The sequence below is a fragment of the Barbus barbus genome (genome assembly GCF_936440315.1).
Source record: "Barbus barbus genome assembly, chromosome: 47".
Classification (NCBI taxonomy): Eukaryota; Metazoa; Chordata; class Actinopteri; order Cypriniformes; family Cyprinidae; genus Barbus; species Barbus barbus.
In genome coordinates this window covers 15,256,917-15,278,844 of record NC_136725.1, presented here as the reverse complement: position 1 = coordinate 15,278,844, position 21,928 = coordinate 15,256,917, and the positions used below count along the sequence as shown (strand labels likewise).

The 21,928-nt window shown below is 37.7% G+C and overlaps 1 protein-coding gene across 2 annotated transcripts; it reads left to right on the top strand.

Moving 5' to 3' along the window:
- The first annotated feature begins 1,503 nt into the window (after positions 1-1,503).
- LOC306866205 (sodium-dependent phosphate transporter 1-B) lies at positions 1,504-15,855 on the top strand. Of its 2 annotated transcripts, none has more exons than XM_079411298.1 (11): positions 1,504-1,799; positions 2,916-3,653; positions 3,747-3,887; positions 4,009-4,094; positions 4,209-4,305; positions 8,438-8,557; positions 12,694-12,918; positions 13,013-13,559; positions 13,663-13,848; positions 13,950-14,034; positions 14,178-15,855. In XM_079411298.1, the coding sequence occupies exons 2-11, from the start codon at positions 3,314-3,316 to the stop codon at positions 14,331-14,333; spliced, it is 1,983 nt and encodes a 660-aa protein (XP_079267424.1). In that variant the 5' UTR covers positions 1,504-1,799; positions 2,916-3,313; the 3' UTR covers positions 14,334-15,855. The 2 variants fall into 2 exon arrangements, with proteins under 2 accessions (XP_079267424.1, XP_079267423.1); XM_079411297.1 differs by having other exon boundaries at positions 1,510-1,799; positions 13,010-13,559.
- Positions 15,856-21,928: the final 6,073 nt, after the last annotated feature.

Sequence of the window (21,928 nt, the reverse complement as noted above, 5' to 3'; positions counted from 1 at the left end):
ACACAGGAACAGTTTCTTCCCTCAGTCAATACATCTCATGAACACTCAATAAATAAACGTAGAACACACAACTAATACATTATCCATTCACCACACTCACTTATTTTATTTTCTCATTTCTAATTTGCACATACTTCACCTGTACATACATAGTCGCCTATATTATATATTATATATTGTGTATTTTTTATTTTTTTTGCTGCTTTGTACATTGGTTATTGGCTATTTCCTGTTATTTTGTTTCATTACCTGTGTCCTGTCCTGTTACTGTCTTTCTGTTGCACTGTGGAGCTCCTGTCACTACAACAAATTCCTTGTATGTGTAAACATACTTGGCCAATAAAGCTCATTCTGATTCTGATTCTGATTCTGATTTATTTAAAAAAATAAATAAATAATTATCTGTACTGCGTTAGGCTAACCAAGACTTGTAATAGCACTTGCACGATGTTGCTCTTTTGTTGGTTTTGATTGCTTCTTATGTCCTCATTTGTAAGTCGCTTTGGATAAAAGCATCTGCTAAATGACTAAATAAATAAATATGCAATTACAACTTCTGTGGAGCGGGAATGAAAAGTAATGTAACAAGTAGTGTAACTAATTAATGTTTTCAGAAAGTAATAAGCAACTTAATATTACTTTTGAAAGGAGTAACTAGCAATGAGTGTTAAATTACATTTTTTGAGTAACTATCTCAACACTAGTCCTATCCAAAGCACATAAATCCTATGCTCCTGAAGGGAGAAATACTCCATTGAAGTCACTTTTTTTTCTGTGGCCACATGGTGGCGTTATAGCACAGCTTTCAGGAACTGAAGCGTCACCTTCATAGAGTTTCATCTCAGTCTAGCCCATGACTTCCGATAACCCATGAGAAGAACAGGAGAAAATTAAAGTCACAGGGGATACAAATACGGGAAACAAGAAACGCCTTTGAAATCTGACAGTAGAGTACATGACTATTAATAATCACCAACAGACACCAATTTAGGTTCAGGACAACAATTAAGTTTTATCTTTATACATACACAATGACTGTACTTTGTCCCATTATGTAATAATTAAGAGACTGTATTGAAGAAACCGACTCGATTTAGATATTTGTGAACATTTCTGAATATATATCTGTGCTCCTTTTCTAAATATTTTCTTCATATATAGTCTTGTTTTAATTCTTACATGTCAGAGAAAATAAACACCAAATCAGTAACGAAATTCCAAAAGAAATGACTAAATAACTACAAGAAGAGCATTCTTATATAGCATCTGTAAACATCTGAAGTGAAGCATCTGTGGGGTAGATGCTGTGTAAAGTCTTACATGAATATTTTAAATGTCTGAATTCTACAAATTTCGCATTTTCCAGATTGTATAGTTATAGAGTAGTAATGATCTACAAGTCTAAGGTTATGTAAATAGTCTTTTTTTTCTCTGCCATCGCCAAATAAGGTCAGAGGGTGGGGCTTGTCGTTTGACGTCACTCTCCACCCAAGACAGTCCCGCCCTCGCAGTCGGATGATATATGTCTTGCGTGGACAAGCAGGAACTCATCATCTGGAGCCGGCTCAAAGCGGTTTATTGCGAATTTTTCATTCACTCAAGAGCTGAAAACAACTAGCAGTGTCTTGTTTGTAGCCTTAAACTTTGAATTTACTTTATTTATCCGACGTTAGTGCTTAGGAAAGAGCGAGAGCATTTACTGTGTTTTACCCCACGCGCGCGGCAACGGGAAGTTGACTGGGCGGGATACAGTGTCAGAAATATCTAAATCGACATTTATCGACGGTTTTCTTTGAGTGGTGAGTAAATTTTTTATTTTTTTTTCTCCATCATTCTAGTTGTCAATGAGTGATATTTATCTTACTTTCTCATCGACTTTTTCCTTTGGCTAATTTGAACGGTTAGAATGAGCGCGAGCTCGTGGTTTTGTCAGCTGACTCACGATGTTTAAACGTGGAAAAAAATGCCAAGGTCTCTTTAAGGCTAGTTAACAACACAGTGCCACTGATATATGTTTTTTAATGTTTATAAGACATTAGTTTTGGTATTTTAATAAAACAATTCTGATTAACAACGTTATATTAGCTGTTAGCGGGTGTGAATGAATGACGACACGTGTAGTGCGGAGCCGGTGCGCACAGAAAAGATGGAAATCGCCCTAAAAAGCCCTACACAATTTCTATATTGAAATAACTTAGTGTGATTTTGTTTTTACATTAATTTCAGCGAATTGTAACTGCTTAAAGCGGTCGTTTTTATGGTTGTTTTCGAGTAACTTAATCGTTCCTCAAGCTAACGTTTAGCGAGGAAGTGCATGTCCAGCGCGAGCTGGTTCAAACAGCCCTAGAGTGACAGTCAATCGCATTTCATCATTTATTTTCTGCGTTTCTTTGCCAATAAAGGCTGCATTGCAGGAATGTAACTTACTGGAAAGCCACATGACACCGATGCGCTGACGGCTCAATTTGAATAGTAGTCGCTGTTTGTTGTCACAGAGTTTAAAATATTAATAAAATTAATCAAAGTACTGCCTTCTCGGGCTTGTAAAACAAAGTGTCACGGTTGACTTTGATCACGTTTTTTTTTTAGTGCTACATATTGTGACCTTGAACGTATTGGCTTGATTATTGTAGCCAGAAAACCATCGTTTTAGTTCATGCATAAGCAGTTGCCATATGGTGTATAGATGTATTTTAAAGAGTTTTGTTGTATGATCATGCATTCTGTCTGTTATCGATGCGCCCCCTTTTTTGTACAGTGAAAGAGTTTTCTAGAGACCTTCAGCTCTGCTATATGCAAAAAAGTACTGCTTAAGTGTGTAATAGACTTATGTCCAAATTCTGGCCCCTCTGCAGTGAAATTGTTGCATAACATGGGAACCTTCCCACTTTCTCCTTTTTTGTTTTGTTTTTCAGGAATGAGCTACCATTCACCCACCGTGTCTGTTGCACAATGGATGTCCGCTCTGTCTGCCTAATTGCCCAAGCCAAAACAAACCGTAACAGATCTAGTCTATTCAGAGGATAGCAATAAGCCCTCACTCCACCTTCTCCCTTAACGTTACACATCAGTGTAGAGCAGTGCAGATTCACTCTTTAGTGTCTGGATTGCTTTGATTTGCTGGTTTAGCGAAGGGGCGAAGGTAGGTCTGAGGCAGAAAACAGATTTAGAAACACTAGTACCTCAATTATCTGGGGATTAAAATATCCAGTGTGCTGCAGCTTGAATTATTTATACATATTTGGTTCTGTTCCCTGTAAGATTGTGAAGTTTTAGTTTTTTTCTCATATAACTTGAAAACCATCTGCGCACAATGGTGTCTACAACTCTGGCCACGGTAACGATTTTGACCACCCTTGCCACTCAAGCTCTGACAGATTATCTATGGCTCCTAATCGTAGGCTTTATCATAGCATTTATCCTGGCCTTTTCGGTGGGTGCTAATGACGTTGCCAACTCGTTTGGTACGGCAGTGGGATCAGGTGTAGTTACCCTTAAGCAGGCCTGTATTCTTGCTTCTGTCTTTGAGACACTGGGCTCTGTGATGCTTGGAGCCAAGGTCAGCGAAACCATCCGCAATGGCATAATCGATGTGACTATGTACAATGGCACAGAGCACGTGTTGATGGCTGGATCGGTCAGCGCTATGTTTGGTGAGTAGTTTATGAAGCTTACTACTCATTTGTTATATATTAATGATTTTTTTAATATGAAAAAGTGAGGTTTCTCATTTCACTGCCCTTCAGGCTCTGCTGTTTGGCAGTTGCTTGCTTCTTTTCTGAAGCTTCCTATTTCTGGCACCCATTGCATTGTGGGAGCTACCATTGGTTTTTCACTGGTCGCCAAAGGTCAGCAGGGCGTCAAATGGCTGGAGCTTCTTAGAATTGGTGAGTCAGCTGCATTCAAAAGGACGATCCATTTGTAGTTGCACTTGTATGATTATTCCAGTAGTCAAGAAACTGGAGATGTTTGTTTCCTAACGTGTCATTGTTCTTTGTTCACTTACAGTTGCTTCTTGGTTCCTCTCACCTGTTCTCTCTGGCATCATGTCTGCTATTCTTTTCTACTTTGTTCGCATTTTCATCCTGCAAAAGGTAAATAAAATGATCTTATCTTTAAACTTAGTTTTCTTTGAATGTAGAAGAATATTATGTTAGGTCATGCCAAAGCTGGGTGTTGGCTAAGAGTCTGTACTTTGTCCTTTGCAGAAAGATCCAGTGCCCAATGGTCTGAGGGCCCTGCCATTCTTCTACGCTATTACAATGGGAATCAACTTGTTCTCCATCATGTTTACTGGAGCACCGAGTGAGTATCGCTCTATGTCTGCCTTTTGCATGCCTGTTAACACCCTAAGCAGATGCCCAGACTCTGCCAGACACAGTGCTTACAGCAAAGCAATGTTTAACCAGTGGGCTCTGAACTCAGTGGAACACTCATGACACAGACATGTGGTGCCTGTATTCATGACCGCAGTCAGTGTTTTTTCCTTCTCCATCATAGGAGAGAAAAAAAAACAGTGGAATAAAGAATTCATGCCCATCAAAAAGAACCGTCAGCCACAGTAGAGAAAGCGCCATGTTTTTGAGTGCCGTTAACTGTTGAGCTCTAAATACTTTTGCCTTTTGAATTTGAAACCGTATTAAATGAGCAACCTTTGCTCCTTTTTGTTTTCTCTTACCCACAGGGCTCAACAATTCAAGAAGTCAACTGGCCTGGGCCGTTAAATGAAGGCTTCAGGCCAGAGTATGACGCAATATGCACCCTCGGAGTGTGTACACATGCACTCCCAAGCGGGTGCGCTTTATGTAGGCACAGCAAGGTGCAGCGCATACACATTCACATAACAACAAACATACCTTAATCTTAATGCACTATGTAGGGCTTCAGGGAATTATTATTTTTTTATTAGTATTTGGGCAGTCTATAGTTATGTAAGTTAGTTATGGGAAGTCATTGTGTTTTGAATAAAGTTCTTAAGTTAAGTACTTAAATATTAAAGTAAGATTAAGTTTAATTGTTAAAAAACTTTTGACAATGTTAAATGCTTAGTCCATTCAGATAATGTGTAGTGGTTTTCATCTGACACACTGAGCACAGTTTCTAATGATTTTAAAGATTAATTGTTTCCCAAAATTAAAAGGCTGTGCTCTAGAGCCCATTTAATCATTTCTGTGTCACTTCAGGACTCTGAATCAATCAGAATGAGGTTTTTCTTCATCCAAATTCATCAGCTGACACACATGTCCTGTGAGTTGTTTAGCACACCAGGTCAAGAACATGTATCCTCTCACAATTTCCCACACCAATTTAGGTCAACATAGTTGGCCATAGCCAAAACATCTTAATGTAAGCTTATCCTGATCTTTGACCACACTTAGCGACATTGTCATGTCATCTGATGTTGGATTAGCTTTAAAGGAACCACATCACCAGACACACTCCCTTCACTCCTCCCACTCAGCCTGATTAAGGCAGTTCACTCAGGTTCAGTTAATCCAGAGCACCTCTCAGGACAGGACAATACCAGCACTCGCCAGGGGGGTTGAGAGGCATGTGGCATGCCAAGAATTGTTGATCGACATCCTTTGTCTTCTGAAGGGAACTGAACACGGGCACACATGCCTTATAAAATTTCAGTCAGTATATAACTAGGTGGAGTTTCCTTGAAGCAGTGTGTCTGCACTGGTACTTGGAACACCTTGTTTTTCTGGTTTTGTTTTAACCGTTTGTACAGTATGAGGGTGACAACACATTCCAACTCACATACTGTACAAAAAGTTGAATCCATTCAAATTACTTTGGCATGTGATATGTGATTATACTCATCAAGTCAGGGATCTGTTTCTAATAACCCCCTTTTCCAAACATGGTGCCTCTCAACACTTTGTTAATCATGTGCTGTAACCCACCCATGCCCCCAGTTTCAGCACACAGACATACTGTCATTTAGCAACTACAGTGCCTGGAAAGTTGTCCCCATGCAAAATACAGATGACACATAAGCCCTCTTTCTCTTTTTAATGCCAGCAGCCCTCAGCATGAGACCTGAGTAGGCAAACAATTATTTGTTTGTTCTCCTCCCTACTCTTAGTTAGTCAACTAGTTTTCAAAATAAGTTCTCTTAATAAAGATTACTTTTACCCAGATTTTTTTCTGGAAGAGTTTATACTAGTTGCCAGAAGTCAAGGCTACTCTGCAGATTTTGGGCAGGTATAGTTGCCATATTTCCTAGAAAAACACACAGTGCATGATGGGCACAGATTTCAGACTGATTCTATGCAGTCAGAGGAGATCAAACTTGTTTAAAATTGAGCTAATTTTAGAATACATTTTATTTGCGTCTCCTAGCAACAAGGCACGTGTTTCTGCATTAGTTTGTTGCTTTTGTGACTTTTGATAGAATAGTAGTGTGTGAATCTCAGTTACTGTATTATACCTAATTTTGTAACCATTTGATACATCATTAGGTGTCTGATCCCTAGAGTTTAAAATGTTTTCTGATTTTTAAAAGTCATATAGTGTATTCCAGCCTTGTATTACTCATATTCCTAATTTAAGAATAAGGAACATGATGATTGGCTACACCCTCCCGCCCCCAGTATTTCAATGCTTGTTTTCCGGTCTGCTTCCCCCTTTGGAAAGACAGACAGTGGCGTGTTTTGGTTTCCCTGGGGATATAAAGCAAACACGAAAGGCAGCAATAACAGACTTGTGGATTTGAAACAGAATGTTTTTATATTTGACCAGACTTATTCAGCAGGACTCAACAAAGTTTACAGTGTCAAAAAGAACATTTTGTTTAAAGTACCGAATCATTTGTGGGTGCTAGACTTGGTGGCAGGGGTCGAAAAACTGGATGTGTCTCAACAGACAATATTCTGGTGGTGCTACAAAGGTAGAATGATATGACACCATAAAAGTTTATTTCATGATGTCAGTTAATTATTAAAAATATTTTGGAACAGACACGAGGCAGTGAAAGACCACAAATGGCATAATTGGCATAAATACCAGTGCCCAGCCCACAATGACTCAGAAACCACCATCCTGTCACCAGGATGAGGTATAGTGCTGAATGTGTCTGGGAAAAAATTGTGTTATTGTGTAATAAAGGCCATGGGATAACACATTTTATTGTGAGGTGAAGCAGGAAATGAAGCCACTTCCATTCATTCATCCCATTGCATGTTTGTGGGTTTGGCTGCTCCCCTTTTGTGGGGGAGTGTTTATCAGACTATGTTAATGTGAGGATGAATGCATTCCCTGCCTAACTCGCATGCACAGGGCTGCAGTTTTCACACCATGAGCAGGAACCATGCCAGACTGCCATACTTAATAACTGGGCCCTATTCGTTGGCCTTTCTCTTATTTCCATCATTCACCCCCTCACCTCCTCTAGCTACACCTGTTCTGTCCCTTTAGATGCTGCTAAGTATTTGGGTGTTGGGAAAGTTCAGCTGTTCCTCCCTCACATACCTCAGTGCTCTATTCAAAGAGTGTGGTGCTCCTTGTGTCTTGTCTTCTGAGATTGAAATAAAGTTGCATAACCAAAGCACGCAGCAGCATAGCATGCCCTGCAGTAGTACGTGCATGTGGCAAGGCACAGGAGTTTATGCCCCACTGCTCCCTGTCCTCTTATCTTTCAACCTCTCCTCTGTTTATTTTTTCATAGCCCTACTCCAATAAAGCCATTTCACCCCTTTTTGGTCTTGTGAACCTGCGTTGATGCATTTCATTGTCTGTCTGTGGTTTTGGACCCTGTGGGGAATTCGTAAATGGCCGACTTGATCAGCCAGGACTCTTCCTTGAGCATGCAGCACACATTCTTCATCCCCGCAGCTAACACCACAGTCTTGGCTCAGATATAACCTTGCTGCAAGAGTGATCACATTTTTTCCCCACACGTCCTCCCAAAGAGGTGGGGGTGATATCTTGCCGCAATAGCCTTTTAAGGCACCCAAACTTACTGACCATATGGCACAGCGGCCTTGTGCACTGTCTTGTCACTGCAATATTTTGCTGCTGTTCACACTCACATCTCACCTGAAGTGTTACTTAAGATGACAGGCCTTGTGCTTGCATCCTGAATGTAGAGAAAGGACTTTTTTAATGCTCTTCACAATAGTCTTCTCACTGGAAATTATAAATGGGAGCTGCTGGCCTACATAATATTCTCTGAATATGCTTTTTTTTTTTTTTTTCCTCAAAAGGAGTGCAAGCAACTTTTGGATAAAATAAATCCACTTATGTCTTAAAGTTTAACTCCAACACCACTACTAACAACCAGGAGTCCACAGTGTCCCTGTTCATTCCCTAATGCTGTTTGTTGATGGTAGCACATGCTGCCTGTTGTCTCAAAAGCACATTTCCTTTCTTCCTCTCCTCTCCCTCGACACTCCTGTTGGTCCCTTTCCTACTGTGAATGATGGGACTGCAGTGCTGGGCTTTGATAAGCTGCCCTGGTGGGGAGTGCTGCTCATTTCCATCGGCTTGGCCCTGGTCATCGCTATCATCGTTTGGTTTGCTGTCTGCCCTCGGCTCAAAAAGAAGATCGAATGTAAGTGTCTGTCTTTAGTCTGTTAATTTTAACCATGTAAACCATAAAATGTATGTAATCATTAGCAATAGAACTATGAGTCCAGTTTCACAGTGTCATTTCCAGAGTACAATTGGGTAGCATAACCGTTGCCAAATAGATTATTGAAAGAAAGATAAAGGGGTGGGGTGCCTCAAGGGTTTGTGTTAGGCCCATTACAGGTGTTTTTTTTTTTTTTTTTTTTTGCATTGTACTAAAGGATTTAATGCATCAACTGTTTTATATTTTTACACACACACACGTGTGTGTATATGTATATATATATATGTGTGTATATGTATATATGTGTGTGTGTGTATATATATATATATATATATATATATATATATATATATATATATATATATATAGATTGCCAAAAGTGGTGGTGGTTGAGGAGAGACCCCCCACATGATTGTAAAGCGCTTTGGGTGTACAGCAATACATAATAAGGCGCTATATAAATGCATCATTCATTCATTCATTCATTCAAAAGTATTGGGTCACCCCCTTCTAATGAACATGTTTGACTACTTCAGTAATTTCTATGAGTACAAATCTTTGTTTAAGCATATAATGATATTCTGGGGAATTGTGTGCTTCTAATTTTATAGCAACAGTTTGGACAGGACCCTTTTCTAATCTAACATGACAGTGCCTCTGTGTATAAGGCACGTTTCAAAAAGACATGATTGATTCAGTCAGTGTGGAAGAACTTGACTGGTCTGCAGAAAGCCAAGTCCTGATCCCAGATGAACACCTCTGGTGTGACTTTACCAAACACCAATGACTCGTATAGACACTATAAGGACAAAAGTGTTGGGACACCCCCTTCTTTAGAACAGAAAAGGGCACTAACAAAACTGTGGCAACAAAGATGGAAACATAATTCATGTATTTAAAAATTGTATTTCCATCTCTGTTGCAACAGTTTTGGACGTGTCTAAAATGACAGTACCCTTATGTACAAGTCATTGGTGTTTGGTGATGAATTTTTGGTTCAAGGTCTGCATATAAAGTCACACCAGAGGTGTTCAGCTGGGATCAGGACTTTGCTTTCTGCAGACCAGTTAATTTCTATCTATCTTTTTTAACCGTGCCTTATACACAGAGGCACTGTCATGTTAGATTAGAAAAGGGTCCTGTCCAAACTGTTGCTATAAAATTAGAAGCACACAATTCCCTAGAATATTATATGCTTAAACATTAAGATTACTGAAATTAATACAGTAGTCAAACATGTTCATTAGAAGGGGGTGACCCAATACTTTTGGCTGTGTGTGTGTGTGTGTGTGTATATATATATATATATATATATATATATATATATATATATATATATATATATATATATATATATATATATATATATATATATATATATATATATATATATATCTCTCATACACACATACATACACCAATAAAAAACAAGACAGTGTTTTTTTTTTTTATTGGGTGATTCAACACAGATGTTTTACCAGCTAAGAAGTTCAGCACTTTTAGAGTTTCATCCCCCTATCTGATGTGAGCATGAGTACTGGAACAGTTGCCTCACAGGTCTTTCTAAGTGATCAGCTGTGTCCTGTTGCATTAATTCTTCAGATATTAAAAGCAGGGGGAATGTGTAGTATCAGTTATATCCATTACTTCTGTATTCTGAATTTTGCATTCGATGATGACACAAACCAGGAGGAAGGTGAGGGAGCTGACTTTGAGAGAAAAGCAAGCAATTTGGATGCTAAAAGAAAAGAGGAAGTCCGTTAGAGCTATAGCAAAAATAAAGGGCATGGAGAAATAAAGAGTTTGGAAACCACCAGCGACACCAGCAACCAACAACAACCTGATCGGCTGAGAAAACAACAGTAGTTGATGACAAATCATTAAAGTTGTGAAAATGAATCCTAAAAGACATGTCTGTAAAATCATCAACAACTTCCAGAAAGTTGGGGTGATGATCTGACAATCTACTGTCCTCAGGAGACTTTGACACAGAATTACAGATGCTACACAGCAAGATGCAAACCTCTGACCAGCACCAAAAATAGAAAGGCAAGATTATTTATAAGAATGTAAATTTACAAGGAATTTATAAGTGCAAAGAAATGGAAAGTCAGATTGCCCAAGTCAATATTCAGATTTAAATCTGACTGAACATGAATTTCACCAGCTAAAGAGGAGAGTAAAGGCAGAAACTCCCCAAAACAAGCAACAATTGGAATTGGAAGCATTAAAGGCTGGGAAAAGCATTTCAAAGGATGAGGACAGGCAAGATTTATTAGCCTTAGGCCAAGCACCAGGTGTTCAGTGGGATTGGGGATAATACCCTGCAGATTAAAGATGCTGGCAGTGGACACCAGTTTTAATTATACTCTTTAAAGGGGTCACTGGATGCCCATTTTCACAAGTTTATATAATGCTTTAGGGTCTTAATGAAAAGTCTATAACATTTTGGTTAATTTCTCAATGGTAGTGTAAAGAACACCCTTTTTACCCTGTCAAAATCAGCTCTGTTTTCAGCAAGCTGTTTTTTAGACCATGTCGCTTTAAATGCTATTGAGCTCTGCTGATTCAGTCCCTCTCTTCCATAGCCTGACAAGCAAACTGTAAACTTCAGCTGTGAAACTGGCTAACTAGCACGTTATTAGGAAAGAAAGGCGATTTGCAAAGATTAATAAAAAACCCTTATACTAACTTATTCTGTAGATGAAGTTGGATCACAAATGATTTGCATGAACGTGGGAGTAGCCTGCGCAGAACTTCGTCATTCTGACAGGAATCTCAGAACGCCCTGATTTGAGAGGGGATCTTAAAAAAAAAAAAACACTGGGTGGATTTTTATCATTATGGAATGAATGTGCACACACACTTATGTTCAAACAACTTGTAAAGTGAATTTTGCATCTGATGACCCCTTTAAAGGAATGTTCGGCAATCAATAAATTATTTTAACAGCCTCATCTCAGTTCACGGTAACAAGTTTAATGGAAGGCATATGTTTTATAATCCTCAAATCAGGACAGACAAAAACACGCAAAATATTCTAACAAACCGTATTTACAAGAAATACCAGCTTTAGGTTAGGATGGTCTGTTTGTTGTAATACAGTTCTTTAACACAAACAAACCATGTCATCTAATCTTTATCTAAAGCTGTATAGTCTGTGTGTGCACTGACAGCCTAAGTGGGTCAGAGTGATCCAATAATTGATCTTTGGCTAGTGAACTGGAATAAACGTGGTCCAGCTGAGGTGTTGACTGGGAGGTAGCTCAGGCTCGTTGAGCTAAGGTGTATGACTATGGTTCGATGTGGCTTTTGATACTAAAATTGAATGTGTGTGCTTTGACACCTGTGAGCAGATCAGTGGACAATGGACCGAGTTATGTCAGGCTGTCCTTGAAATGTAGGGTTATAGTGACAATTTAAGCAAACAGAGTTTGCCTCTGAAAGTTTATATAATCAAGCTTTCATGTGAACTGTCAGTGAGTAAAGTGTTTAACCGCCTTTGTACTTATCATAAATGATTGATCAGATTCACCCTTACTCAATTAATTAGGGTTCTCAATTTAATGTCAATACAATTATTTGAAAAAATAATTTATGCATTCAGTTAAACAATTGACCCATACATTAAATTAAATGATAGGGAAACTTCATTTTTGGCTGTTTTTAGCTAATTTCATATTTTTAAAATATTGATGGGTACAAGTTTAGTGGTATAGATGTTTATTATAATAAATATTAAAATTGGTTCAACGGGATTGCTTGGGGGTGGGGGATTTAGAAAAAAGAAAACAAAATAAAATTTAATTAAAATGGATAAAATTATATAAATTCATTATGTAATGAATACAAAAATAGCGCGTAGAAAAATGTAATGGAAACAATCTTCATTCAGTATACGAGGATGATCATATTTGGGGGTCTGTGGTAGCTAAAATATTGAAAGCCCCTCTATTATAATATAAATTCAATTATTCAATTAAAATTTAAATTAGATGATTTTTTTTTTTTCTTTCTGCGTAATCTGTCCAGATTTAATGTACTCGTCTGTTACCTTTTTTTTTTTTTTTTGCTAGCAAGCTTGGAACTAACCATCTATCTTATTTGATATACAGGTCAAGTAAAGTCTTCCAGTCCATCTGAGAGTCCTCTGATGGAGAAGAGGGAGCTGCATGAAGCTCACAGTCCCATCTTGCAACCTGTCCCTGAGGAATCCAGTGCCATGCCCTCTATCACCCCCTCGGCCACTCCTCTTTCTGAGGAGCGCAGGGTCACCTTTGATATTGGAGATTCAGATGACTCCGATCAGAAGGACTGCAAAGAGCCAGAGACTGGCAGTGGTGAGTCTGTAGGGCCTCGCATGCCATGTCAATCATGACACGTTTACTGTTTTTGTTGAAGATCGATCATGTAACTTGATTCTGTTTTCAGCAGCTCCGAAGACTGCCCATGTTCATTTCACCAACGGGCCCACTCACATTCCTAGCAATGGTTACTCTCAGTACCACACAGTTCACAAGGACTCCGGCCTCTACAAGGACCTGCTGCACAAACTCCATCTGGCAAAAGTGGGAGACTGCATGGGGGAGGGTGGCGACCGCCCCATGCGCCGCAACAACAGCTACACCTCCTACACCATGGCCATCATTGGCATGCACGGAGACTTCAAGCCCAAAGAAGCTGACTTCCGTGCTTCCGAAGATGGAGACAAGGAAAAAGCCAGCGTCCAGGAGAGGAAGCGCATCCGCATGGACAGCTATACGAGTTACTGCAACGCAGTGGCGGAGAATGGGGCCCCTGAAGATCTCGGTGATGGTGAGGTTGCTTTGGAGATTGCCGACAATGATGCTGGGAGTAGCCGTAGTTCTTTGGACGAGGATAGAGCCGATGCTGACAGACCTGAAGTGTCAATGCTCTTCCAGTTCCTGCAAATTCTCACTGCCTGTTTTGGTTCCTTTGCTCACGGAGGAAATGATGTCAGGTAATGCAAATGCAATGAACTGCATGGTGCTCAAAATAGATTTAAGAGTGCATTATAATCTTAAGCACTTCAAGCAATTTATCTAGTTCTCTTTTGCTTTCAGTAATGCAATTGGTCCGCTGGTTGCCCTGTGGCTGGTCTACGAGAGTGGGTCCGTTATATCACATGCATCAACTCCAATCTGGTTGCTGCTGTATGGAGGAGTGGGCATCTGTGTCGGTTTGTGGGTCTGGGGCCGTAGAGTCATCCAAACCATGGGCAAGGACCTGACCCCCATCACCCCGTCTAGGTATAAACACAGCCATGTTGTCACATCAGAAAGCACCTGCTGTACAGAACACGACCTCCCAACTGGCAGACTTCACTAAACAATGTTTTGTTTAATTTCAGTGGTTTCAGCATCGAGCTCGCCTCAGCCGTCACTGTTGTGGTTGCTTCCAACATTGGTCTTCCAGTTTCCACCACTCACTGTAAGGTAAGATGGGCCTGTATGCAAAACAACCAATGCAAATCAAGTCCTACATGGAGGCTATTTGAATGAAGCTTGATGTTGAGGGTGTATCCTTTTTATTTATTCATTTATTTTTATTTTTTTTATTTACTTTTGTTTGCTTTCAGGTTGGGTCAGTGGTTGCTGTTGGTTGGATGCGCTCCAGGAAGGCAGTGGACTGGCGACTGTTCAGAAACATCTTCATGGCCTGGTTTGTCACTGTGCCCATTTCTGGCCTTATCAGCGCGGCCATCATGGCCCTGTTCACCTACGTCATTCTGTGAGGCCTTGAAAAAAGTCCACTCTGCTTTACTCTCTGCTCACACGGAGCTGCCACCTGCAACCAGGATCCCCAGAGAGAGGTGGAGGGCATATTTCAACCTTCTCTGTCTCTCTCTACCTTCCCCCCTCCGTCATCCTCGTGATGAGTGGGGATGAAAAAGGCCCCTTTCGATAGAGTCTGTGATTCTTGGCTGCATTATTTTTAGCCTGTATTGATGATTTGTGTGCATTGCACCAGGTCACATGCCATAGGCCAGAGAAAAAAATGTCTTCAAAGCTAAAATGGTTGCCATTTAAATTCCCTCTTGTACATATGTCAGATCACCTTGTTTTTGTTTTTTATGTAATTATGTACAGAACTAAAGTTTTTTTTTTTTTTAAGGTAAATGAACAATTACAATGCAGTATTAGCCTTCATTTGACATGATTTCCTTAATACAATTTCAGTGTCCTTTTCCAGATGTCTTTTAGTTCTTTTGTAGGATACACTACAAAACAGGCCTCTTGGTAAACTAAACAGTTGTTCTGTTATCATTCTTTTAGTCCTCTTTTCTTAAATGGTTTGCAGAATATCAGATTGTTTTGATGTTTTACACCACTGTAATTGAGCTGTTAATATTTGCTCTGCTTTGCCCAGTGTCGAATAACAACTATAACAGACCAATCTGTGCTTGGAGATGCAGTTAAACATCTCAGCAGCAACTGCAAAGATTCACGCTTTTCTTTACAGCACAGAAGCGCTCTGCTGTAGTTAGTATGCTCTTGGCTACTCCCGTAAATGCAGCGCGTCCCCAAATGTTTGCTGTAGACAGTTGAACTCCATACGGTGGATTATGGCCCATTGATTGCCAATGATCGCTATTGTTGCATACAGATGCGTTACTGGGATACCCAGACTCTCATTTTACCAGTGTTATACTGGTGAGGGTTACTCCAGCGGCTGAAAGATTCCCCTGCCAAAATGAATTTGGCAATCATTTGTTGTTAGAAATATAACCCTGATGAGTCTCTGCCCTTTTAGAGTATTACAGTAATGCTTTGCTGTGCCGCTTGACATCAGAAACAGTGAATCAAACTCAATGGAGTGAAGTTTGTGCTGGATGTGAGACCATTCACGTTCCTGTAAAACTTAACGGATGATGTAACTCATCTGCTCCAGCCTTCAAAGACCTGCCTCTGTAGTTCTTCTGAGGAATGTATACCAATACAAACAGTATATGTATATATTTTACAAAGGGTTGCTATCGTAATCCCTACAGCAACACAAAAGACTTACCCCATTTATTAGATAGGTGTGGGACAGTGGTGTTAAATGATGGTTTGGACTGAATGCAGCAGTAGCTCCGTCTGCACTGCTGTGATTTGGTTATAACTTAACACATTTAGACCTTACATAGTTGCTGTAGTTGCCTTAAGGATGTTTATCTTTGTTTTTATAATTTTTTTTTTAACCAAAGAGAAAAATGTGGAGCGTTTTGTTGTCCACTGGGCTTTGGGGATGAAAGAATAAATGTCTTTTCCAGTATCCAGTCTTTGCCTATTGATTTTCAAAGGAAGAAATATTTCTTGTTCTTTTTATTACCTAAGAATTTATATTTATAATAATATAATTCTAACATTAGAGAGAGAGTAAAATCAAAATATCTATTTCTAAAGGATATATTTATTAATGTATTTGTATTTATAGGAAAAACACTGTTTATATTTTGGCCATTAAAATTGGTGTGGTATCAGACTAGACATGCATTTAGCAACAAAACTATCAATGTTTCCCTCAACAATTACAAAAAAGCATTTAAGAGTCTTTTTATATGCAGTAAAACAGCTTGTCCTCATCAGGTTGTGGGACTTGGCGACCGGCAATGATGCATCTTTGGTCCAAAAATAAGCTGGGACAATGCCGATGATATAAATAAAGCTCAAATGAGCACCCAAGGACTGTAGATGGCACTGGCCTGGATAACCGTCCTAGATATGTTCTAACACTACCTACATCTGCTATTCAGACTGTTGCCTCTAAGAAGCCATGCAATCATCTGTTATTACACCCACCTGCAGCCTGGCATTAATATGAACGCTGGACACCCGCCAGTGTTTAGTCTTTATTTGAAAAAAAAAAAGCAGCCATCACAAATTGTGTGAAAGGTCACCATGCATGTTTTGTTTTTGTCCAGGTGGTACATGCAGTAGGTTAGAATTTTTGCAATATGCTTTATAAAACAAGGCATTTAGGTTTTAAAGATGTTAGATGGATTCCACACAGCTGCTTCACGCGGTCTTAAGAATTGTAATATACACCGTATTCTTCATCACTGAAATCCTCTAGAAAGAAAGGTCACATTAATATAAATTAAAAATTGTCATTTCAATTTAGTTTTTTTTTTTTAAATCACAATGATATTATTTGTAGTTATTTTGTAAAGACATTTATATTTTTTTATTTTAAATTATTTAATACAGTTTTATACAATTTATTTTTTGATTTTACAGTGACTTTATTTCATTTTCTGGACTAACAACTCACCTGGACTTTTCACATCCTCTTCAACCTGCTCACTGTGTTCTGGAAAACAACACAACACAATAGTTAAAGACTGGAAACAAGGAGACTATATGAAACGTGTGGTCAATTATCAAAATGCTATTATAATTGCAGGAGTTAAAAAAAGTCAGCCATTCAATTTCAAGAGAAACACCACATACCACGCATCTTAGACTCACTGTTTTCCTCTTTAATAATGGATACAAATAATGTAATGTGAAGCGTTTACCTGTGTTCTGTTCAGAGGCTGTGCAATAAGAGACACGAGTTACATAACTTTATATAAGTCAGGGAAATACTACAGCAATACAACCACTGTATAAAGAATCATCATCTTATATAATATTAATATTGTCTGAGATAATCATAGAAATCAGATAACACAAAGGAAACATTGTCCTCGTGTTTTTGTTTGCACTATACTGTAATTTAAATGAATGTACTTACTGTTGTCCTCAGAGACTGAATCTGAATGAACAAAATCACACAAGCTGCGATCAGTCCACATGATCTGTTTTCAAAGGCCAGTCTGCATGTGAGTGAAGGACTGTCGCCCTCGCGTGGTGATGAATGAAATCACACCGAGACACACCTACCTATGGGCGCGTCACTTCCGGTGTTCGCTCCTACGTCAAAGCAAACATTGCGTAAGAGACGCAGAGAATTCGTCACATGTGGCTCAGTACAACAACACTTTGTTTCCAAAAAAATCCTAGTTTTTAAACATGAAATGTTTGCATCCCCCAATAATATGGTTCATATGGCCTGTTTCACCAAACATGTCATGGCCTTCCAACAATTAAAATCATATAACAATTTTGACACAATATGTAATATGAAATTTGATAACTTATTAAAATCACCAAAAACATTTTGCACAAAACATTGTAAACATCAAATAACATTATCACAAAATAAAACAGATCATGTAATATATAGCTATATATATAACGCTGGACAATAAACAGTTTCTCTAATTATTTAGAAATTAATTTTCAGACTCTGTTTTCAATGCATTACATACTGTGTTTATACTGAATGTGTATCTTTCTAGAAAATAAAGTTCTGGAAAAAGTGTTTGTCTTTACCTGCAGCATCTTTTAGCACCTCTCTCTCATCATCTATAGGGTTATTCAGAGAGCACAAAAAGACAAATTAATAATAATTATGAACTACAATAATTTAACAATTATAATGCTAACTGCATATCATTTGCTCTATGCTCTACTCTAACTTCACGATTGGTAACAGATATGTGTCATCTTACCATCACTATCTTCCTTCTCAAACAATTTGTGCTCTGTAAAAATCAGTTCATGAGCACAAATATGAATCAATGTTTTTCAACAATGATCCTGAGCAACAAAAGGGAGATAAATGAGACTTCTTACCTTCTGAGTTTTCATCATCTTCCTCCTCTGTAATATAGATTTTTATATTCATCAAATGCAATTCAGTATTAAATATTTATATATAACATTCTATCTATCTATCTATCTATCTATCTATCTATCTATCTATCTATCTATCTATCTATCTATCTATCTATCTATCTATCTATCTATCTATCTATCTATCTATCTATCTATCTATCTATCTATCTATCTATCTATCTATCTATCTATCTATCTATCTATATCTATCTGTTATATTTTTGCATATATTTTACAAGTCATTCTCTTTACCTGTTGTGTCTGTCACAGCCTTTGTCTCTCCATCTGTTAGGGTTCAGATTATTCAGATCATAACAAAACAAGACTTTCCTATTTATTCTGTCTGTCTATCAAGTCAAAGCAGATTGAGTGTGAGTAAATGGCCCTAAACACACATTTAGATTTGCTCCACATTTACCTTTCACATGAGCAGCCTCATACTCCAACTCATCTGAGGAAACAGACACGAAATGACGTCAGCTTGTGAGAATCTGAGCGTACAGTTAATGTGCAGAGATATAAAAGCATCTGTCTGAGATATGTCATATCAGTGAGTCATTTCAGTGACCTCCAAAACCAGCAGAAGTTATGCAGAGCAAAGCAGGCTGGCATGAGAAATAACGACCCACCTGTTTGTGGAGTTGTGCTGTTCTCTTCAAACGCTGAGGTCAGACAAAACAGAACGGATGTTTGCTTTGCTCTTATCTTTTTTCCTATATCTTTGACTGTAATAATATGCAAAACAAGCTGTAAATAATGTTACCTCTCTCTTCTGGCAATTTAGTCCTTTCATCACATTGCAGAGATGCTGAAATCACTACAAACACAAACATGTACACAAGTATCATTTCATTTCTGTCATATATAGTTTTCATATTACTCCACAAGCAGAAAATGTATAAAATGCTGGCTATTTGGCCATCTATTACTAATCAAGGATGAATCAAATGGTTATTAATTACTTGTCTTATGACATGTGTACTTTGTTTTAAATTTTCCTGAAAATAAAATAATAAAATAAAATAAATTTGAATAAATAATAATAGTTAATAAAAAAATAAACTGTCAAAACAAACATTATGCAATATTACATATCCGTATTATGCATTTGTGTATCGTTTTAAATTTCCCTGAAAATAAAATAAAGGAAAATAAAATTAAAATTAATAAATATTAATAGTTCATAAAAAACAGTCAAAAAACAATAGAAAAATATAAACATCATATATTAATATTAATAAACATGTAATGTATTTTTTTTTGTAATTTAAAAACAACAAGTGACAAAAATGTGTGTATATTATATATATTTTCCTGTTCAACCCAAATAACACATCATATAATAATATTAATAAAAATATAACAGTATAAAAAATGATATAGTTTTATTATAATTAAAAAAATAAGAAACATTTTTGTTCAAAACTGGCATGGAAGAGAGAGAGAGAGAGAGAGAGAGAGAACAAACAGATCAGTTACACAGACATCAATGCAAATGATGTTATATTGTAATCTTACCACCGTGGAAACCTGCCACTGCAACAAAGAGGATTATGGGTACACTAATTCTCATCTTGGATAAAAAGGTGGATGCCGAACAAATTGAAACAAAGGGCTAAATGTCAGCGTGCGCACTGAATCACACATTTGCCGGCGGGTCTTTTTATATGTTTTCTGGCATCACATGCTGTGGCGGGACAGGCTCGTCTCTGTTTACCTGCCAGCAGCTGGATGGCACATCTCGCCCGACACACAGATGTGCCATTATTTCCACACTCAAAGCCTTTCATTGTTGAGTTTGTGATCAGACGTTCCTGTATTGTGGTCAGTGGTGACTGGTGTAAGAATGGGATGGATGTTAATTTGTGTTTTCAAAAGTAAAAGGTCATTTCCTGTCCAAATTGGTTTGTGTTTGGCATCTTAGTAAAGGAAATGATTGATTGTGCTCACAGATCTGATGTCACTGCTGTTGGCACATGGGTTTGTTGTTGTTTAGTGTGATTGTAAGGGGCCGTTCACACAGAACACAATTTTTTCCATTCCTCTGCTACTTTTCAGTTATTTTTCTATGGAAACACACACTAGATGGACATAAAACCTGTGGTGCTCAAGTTAAAATACCCCCGCCCCCCCATCTCTTTTTCAAAGTAAAAGTGCATTCTGTGTGAATGCACATTTCTAAAGCAAAGTTATTTAATATATTTATGATATGGCTGAGAAAAATTGCTCATTTTGCACCACAGACACTATTATGGAAAAGGGTAACCGTGGGTACGGGCTGCTTAAATTCTCTAACACAAATAACATTTCATGATGAAACTGAGTTGGTTTGTTTTAATAGAAAATACAGATTCACTTAAGTAGTGTTTTTAAAGTAAACACTGCATAGTCAAAGTTTTTGTCCTTTGGCACGCACACTACATGTCACAACCTGTCTGCACCTGATCAGTGATCATATCATATATATATGAAGTGTTCAGATGCAAAAGCCTCTAAGTGCCATCAGAAATTTTCTTCTAAAATTTGTATTTTTCTTCGGTTCATATGTTTATGTTCAGTTATTTCACTTTAATAAATAAATAAATAAATATTATTTTTTTTTACAATTTGTACAATGTTTGTACAGTAAATGAATGTCCATGTGCATTTTTTATTATTTTGTAAAGCAAAGCGAATTAATGTTTTTTGTCACATTTAATCTTCACAGCAATTGAAGTCTTTAACCAAAGGCCTATGATTATTTTTTAACTGTCTTAATTTTCCTGAATAAAATAAAATAAAATAACACATTCCATGTTCTAGGTATTATGTATTATGCTGTGTGTATTTAGTTTTAAATGTCCCTGAAAATAAAATTAAATTAAATAAAAATAAAAATGACAAACACACATTCCATGTTCCAGGTATAATAAATTATGCTTTGTGAAGTTTGCTTTATATTCCCCTGAAAATAAAACAAAATATTAAAACAATATAAAATAATAAAATAAAAAGTTACGAAAACATGTTCCATGTTCCACATATGATGTATTATGCTGTGCGGATTTTGTTTTAGATTTCCCAGAAAAGAAAAGAAAAGAAAAGAAAAGAAAAGAAAAGAAAAGAAAAGAAATGAAAAAAAAAATAAAAATCTGGAACAAAAACATTTTCAAGAATTTAACATAACCTCTAATTTATTTTGGACAAATTAAGTTTAAACGATTAAAAAACTAAATATTTTACAAATTATTATGCAGTTTTGTAATAAGATAATACGGTAATAAAATCCTGCCACAATTATTTTACTACAATCGAAATCGACATAAATTCGAGCCAGTACAAGAGACACTAAATCAGGGGGGTCAATCTCAGTTCCTGGAGGGCCGCAGCCCTGCAGAGTTTAGCTCCAGCCCTGCTCCAACACACATACCATGCAGTTTTCAAATAAGCCTTAATGACTTGATTAGCTGGATCAGGATCAGTTTAATTAGGGTTGCATCTAAACTGTGCAGGGCTGTGGCCCTCCAGGAACTGAGTTTGACACCCCTGCTCTAAACTGATGTAGCGTGACCCGAGAGGCTTTTATTTTGAAGATCAGTAAACGGTGTCTTTTATATTAATAGTCGTCTAACCGGTAACCGTC

Coding starts and splice junctions, on each gene's coding strand:
- LOC306866205 (XM_079411297.1), top strand. CDS start 3,314: ATGGTGTCTACAACTCTGGCCACGGTAACGATTTTGACCACCCTTGCC. Junction 3,654..3,746: donor ATCGGTCAGCGCTATGTTTG/GTGAGTAGTTTA, acceptor ACTGCCCTTCAG/GCTCTGCTGTTTGGCAGTTG. Junction 4,306..8,437: donor CATGTTTACTGGAGCACCGA/GTGAGTATCGCT, acceptor ATGGGACTGCAG/TGCTGGGCTTTGATAAGCTG.